This window comes from Vollenhovia emeryi, unplaced genomic scaffold (genome assembly GCF_000949405.1).
Source record: "Vollenhovia emeryi isolate VEMERY1.0 unplaced genomic scaffold, V.emery_V1.0 DF939663.1, whole genome shotgun sequence".
In the NCBI taxonomy this organism is placed as follows: domain Eukaryota; kingdom Metazoa; phylum Arthropoda; class Insecta; order Hymenoptera; family Formicidae; genus Vollenhovia; species Vollenhovia emeryi.
The window spans coordinates 32,363-37,841 of record NW_011966703.1 but is presented as its reverse complement, the minus strand read 5'-3'; the positions used below and the strand labels follow the sequence as shown (position 1 = coordinate 37,841).

General features: G+C 61.1%; 1 protein-coding gene across 1 annotated transcript; it reads right to left on the bottom strand.

The window, feature by feature from the left end:
• Positions 1-432: 432 nt before the first annotated feature.
• Positions 433-1,662, bottom strand: LOC105556991. The gene has a single exon (XM_012004110.1). It carries the CDS (start codon positions 1,660-1,662, stop codon positions 433-435), a length of 1,230 nt encoding a protein of 409 aa, XP_011859500.1.
• Positions 1,663-5,479: the final 3,817 nt, after the last annotated feature.

Below are 5,479 nucleotides of genomic sequence, written 5' to 3'. Positions count from 1 at the left end.
CATGACAACTCCCCCCCCCTCGGTTATCGCGTCCACGTGCGACCGCACACACTTTATTGCGTCTACGGTCGATCTTGCCTCTCTAAACCCATACTGGTGCTTGTGCAGGCCTTCCCCGTCTCCGTTCTCTAGGCTACGCACGAGTCGAGAGGTAACCACCCTCTCAAAGATCTTCCCCGCCTCGTCCAGTAAACAAATAGGGCGGTAGCTGGAGGGAAGCTCCGCCGGCTTTCCCTCCTTCGGAAGGAGGACCAACTTGGCCTCCTTCCAAAGCTGTGGGAAGTACCCTAACCTGAAGCATGCGGTCATAACCGTGCCCAGTTTATCCTCCATCTCTCCCATGGCCGCCCGCCACGCGACCCCTGGGATCCCGTCTGGGCCAGGGGCTTTCCCGGCCTTCAGCTTCTTGGCCGCTTTGGCGATTTCCTGGCCCTAGACTCCCAGGTCTTCTCGCCATCCCTCCTCCTCCTCGGCCTCCTCGTCGTTGGCCGGAGTGTCTTCCTCTAGCATTGTCGCCGGACCGTTGCGCCCCGCTGCTGGGAACAACGTGCGGACCACGTCTTCTAGAAAATCCAGCTCTAACGTTTCGACCGTTGGGGAAGCACCCTTACTGAGTCTGTCTAGGACCAGTTTGTAAGGGCGCCCCCAAGGATCTTCCTCCAGGCTGCTGATGGCCTCTTCCCAGGCCCTCTCCTTCGCCGCCATGATTGCCTTTTTCAGCTGGGACCTATTTTCCTTCCACGCTTCAAGAAGGGTATCCAGCGTTCGCTGGTCCACAGCCGATCTTCTTCGCTCACGCTGTACTCTTCTCCTCGCGCGTATCACCTCCCTACGGAGGTCCCCTATGTCCTCGGTCCACCAGTATGTGGACCTTCGAGGGGAGAAGGTCGCCCTTGGCATCGCGCAGTCGCATGCCTGCGTCATTGTTCTCCTTAGCCACTTGGCTTCCTCCTCTATCTCTCCCTCCTGCGTCAACGGTGCCCTCGGGGCCCACGTCTCTACTGCCAGGGACGCCTGCAATTTATCAGGATCCAGCCTCTTAATGGCCCATCTGAGCGGCCTCCCATCTTCAGATCCGTCTCTCCGCAAGGGAGCCAGCTGGACCTCCATTTCCAGCGGGAGGTGGTCGGTGAGGAGGTCCACCTCCTCCGCCACCCTCCACGCCGTGACAAGCCTCGCCGCCGCCGGGGAGATCCAAGTAATGTCGACCACCGACTCTCCCTGCGGTCTGACGCACGTGCTCGTTGAGCCCGTATTCATGAGGTGGAGGCCCAGGCGGTCCGCCCATGCCTCCACCTCCGCGCCCTTGCAATCCGGCCGCCGGGAACCCCAGAGCGCCGATTTGGCGTTGAAGTCCCCGGCGACCAGCATTGGCCTCGGCAGGGACGCCCGGATCTGTGTTCCCAGGTCTTCCAATCTTTCTTCTAATTCGGCTCGGGACAGGCTGGGCCTAAAGTAGACCCCTACTACAAGCAGGGGGCCCCACTCCACCATGACCCAGCCCGGTCCCTCGCCCTTCATGTTGCACGGTACGTGCCGCTCCGTCGTTCGCCGCCAGTATATCGCTGCCGACCTTTCCCTGTTTACCGCCCAGCATGGGTGGCGATCCGGGACTCTCCATGGCTCTGCCACTATGGCTAAGCCCGCACCACGCTCCGCCATGGCTTGCAATAATAAATCTTGAGCCTGGCGGGCGTGGTTTATGTTCGCCTGTATTATCCTTACTGGCATGAAGGCGATGCCGCGCTGGCCTCCTCCTGGCCCTCTTCCTCTCGTTTTGTGCTAGCCCGCGTCCTGGGCTGCCTCTGCACCCGGGGGGCAGTGGTGTCCGTGGTGGGGGCGTCCACCTCCATCGCGTCTGAGTTCGCGGGTTGGCCTCCAGCCTGGTTCCGCGGGGTCTGCGGCTCCGTCTGCTGTCGTCCTTCCTCCCGTCTCCTCTTCTTCATGGCCTTCTTCGAAGGCAGCGGGCAGGCCTTGTTCCCGGCCTTATGATTAGCCGGTAGACCTTTTTCTGTGCAGACCGGGCACTTCGGCTCGGCGCTGCACGCTTGGGCCTTGTGCCCGGTTGCCCCGCACCTGCAGCAGACCTCACTCCGGTCCGTCTTGCTTCGGCACTGGACCCTGACGGGGCCTCTCTCCAGGCACCTGTAACATATCAGGGGCCTGGCTTCAAGCATCTCCAACCTCGCTCTCACCCATCCTATTTTTATCCTACCCGTGGCGACAGCCTTTTTGGCTGACGCCAACGGGCACTGGACCCAAATGGTCCCTAGACCATTGGGGGCGAGTTTCACCTCGCCGGCCTTGACGTCTGAGGTTGCACAACCTCCCGCCTCAGCCACTGCCTCCCTCACATCTTCCACCGTGATCGAGTCGTCAAGATCGCGGATGCGAATTTCCGCCATCCTCGCAGGTCGCGTGACCCTGACTCCTTCCCTATCTCCGACGACCTCCCTCATCCTTTCCGCCAGGCCGTCCGCCTTCTCCTTTGCGTTCTCTCCGGACACTTCTAATATGATCGCCCCCGTCTGGGCCCTCCTCGGTCTGAGCGAGTCGATCCCCAGCTCCTCGAGGTTGATGCGCGACCGAATAATTCGCATTCCCTCGGCGTAGGTTCCCGGCGGGCAGGTCAACGTGACGGCCTGCGTCCTCAGGCCCCGCTGGCCTCCCGCTTTGTTGGGTGCCTTCTTCTTCTCCGGGGCAGTCGCGTTACCCCTAGCCGCAGGCTCTTTCGGTCCCGCGTCGTTCTTTTTCCTGAGGCCCTTTTTTGTTACCTCCACCCAGGTTCCTTGGGACTTTGATCTAGATCTCGGTCCCGTATTGCCCCGGGTCTCCTCTCTTGCTCTTTCGGCCGGCGGTTGGCTTAGGGTCTTTGCCTTTACCGGCCGACCCTCTCCACCCGCCTTGGCCTGGGGTTTCTGAAGTTTCCCCGCTGCCTTGACAGTCGTTGGCGCCTTGGTCGCTTTGGGTTGGGCACACTTGGCTGCTTGGCCCTTCGCCTCTATTTTCTTCGCAGCCCCTTTCACCTGCTGGCTACTTGGGGTTGCCTTCGTCTGCTTGGCGATGGCTGTATCTCCTCCTACTGGAGGGAGGATCGCCATTGCGCCTTCACACCTCGTCACCAGGTTGCTGATGTTCTCCCTAACGGTTTTTTCATCTCCCATCAGGATCCTCTCGACGGAGACGCCTTTGAGAACCCTCTTGACGCCTTCGAGGGCTCTGTTCGCTGGGGCTCCCTTCAGCTCCTTTTTCTTGCCGCGTAGCGTTGGCCTGAGAGCCACGGTGTGCTGCTCGCGGTCCTCCTCCGTTCCCTCGTCCTCCATGGTGTTCATGCGCTCCGTGTCCTCCGGTAACGGTGTTGTATCCGGTCGCGGAACGTCTTCCTCCTCTTCAGAGGACTCTGCCAGCCTCTGGATCTTTCGCTTCCTCGTCGCCGCCGCCCCCTCTGGCTGCGGCTTCTGTTGGAGCAGGGTTTCTAACTGAAGCACCTGCTCCTCCAGTTCCCTCACTCGACGCCTTAGATTTCCCACTTCCGTGGGGTCGTCCCCTTCATCAGGGGTTGCCGCCTTTTCAGTCAGGACTTTCGTCCCTGCCCTGATTGTGGTGGCTTGAGTAGTTGATGGACATATGTCCCCTTCAAATTCTTGGACGTGTCCGCCACTTTGATGACCGCATCTGCTTGGCAGGTCATCTCCGCCGAGATCTGTAATGGTGTCATTGACTCCATCTGGCGGGCCATCACATGCTCGGGCGTGATATTTCTCCTATTCCTCAGATTGGGAAGGACACGCCTGTCCAGGACATCCTTCAGATACCTGGCTTCTTTTTTCAGGAGTTTTACCTCCTTCGATGCGGCCAATCTTTGCCGCATCATGAGGTATTTCCCGACGGTCGGGGGGCGACCTCGGGGATTCCTCGGCTCCTCTTCACCGGTCTCGACATCGAGCATCTCCATATCGGAGTCATACTCTATTGCCGGAAACGATTCAGCCGTCTTCGTCCTAAGCGTGCGAGTGTCTTCTGTCTCCGTGTCGGAGCCGTTCAACTCCTCGATCTCCGGCGTCGGAGGCGGGTTCTTCTTCAGGCCAAACTTGAAGCTAGCTGGGCCTGCCTTACCTTGTACTGTCGAGGTAGTCGGGGGGTTGGTTCCTCCCTTTTCCAGCTCGACAACGGCGGTCATCTCCGCCTCTTCTCGAGCTCTGATCGTGTCGGCGGCCATTTTTTCCGCCTCCTCTCGCGTTTTTGGATTGCTCCAGTCGAGCGCGGGAGCGTTGCCGCGTCCTCTGGAGCCGTCTTCCTCCTGTTTCCTTGCATCCTTGTTTTGGGTTTTATTCTTCATTATATGGCAGAGATTTGTTCCTCCGGTTCGGTCATCATGACACCCTCACCGCAGTGAGGGATCTTCCCCGGGAAAGTGAAACCCTAATTACATGGTGGGAAGCAGAGAAGCTGCTTGTCGGGGAGCCACCCCTATCCCACCCTATCACTCTAAGTAAAAGGATCCTGGAGAGGGCCAGGTCCACCAAGATGCAACAGGTTTATCCTCACCCTAGGAGCAGAGCGCGCACCGTACCGACCGGCCGCATACTCTGCCCCCAGGCTAGAGCTTGCGAGTGAGCTCTCCCCCCTCGCACGGGTATGAGGGGTCTGCTGGCTATGCAGCCCCTCCACACACGCGCCCGGCACACTGGCTTCAACTCCCGGCTAGGCTCCAGACGGACGAACGGGAGCGGTTTTCCCACGTTGAACTTGCCGCTTCCTGTGGTTTTTGCCGGAATACTCCGGACTTACACACCCACATAGTCCACGGCAGAAGTCAGGTACAGACGTCACCGCCCGTCCCCGGTCGGGGGGGTTTACTACTCCCCCCTTGGTTAGTCTCCGGGAAATATCCACCAGCAGCCGACCGCGACCCATGTACACACGCACGCACACTACCGATCCTCCGCCCTCCACGACCATCCCCATACGCCAGGCCGCACGCCCCAGCAGCGGGACGTCGGCCCCAGACGCAGGGACTGACCGCTTCGTCGCGGAGGACCGGGTGTTGGCCGGCAGGCTTGCCAGCCAACCCCACGGACCCCGAGGCCCTGCCTGGGAATACGTCCCAGCGGCCCCCAGGGTCCTCCGGGAGACCGGACCCTGCCTCGGAAACGTCCGAGCGGCCCCGATCCCCCGTCCATGCCGGGCCAACCGGGCGACGCGGGTCTCAGACCCGACGTGTACCCGGGGCCCCGCCCCCTCCCGGAGGGGCCGGACTACGTCCGACCCAACCGCGAGGGAACTTACCCTTTTCCCTCCTGCCTCCACTCCCTCGCCCCCCCCCCGTATGCCAGACCGCACGCCCCAGCAGCGGGACATCGGCCCCAGACACAGGGGTTGACGAGTTCACGGAGACAGGCGGGCGCTGAGCGACAGATTGCCGCCCAGCCTCCGACTGCCATCCCACTCCGCGGATCCTGGATGCCAGTTTACCGCG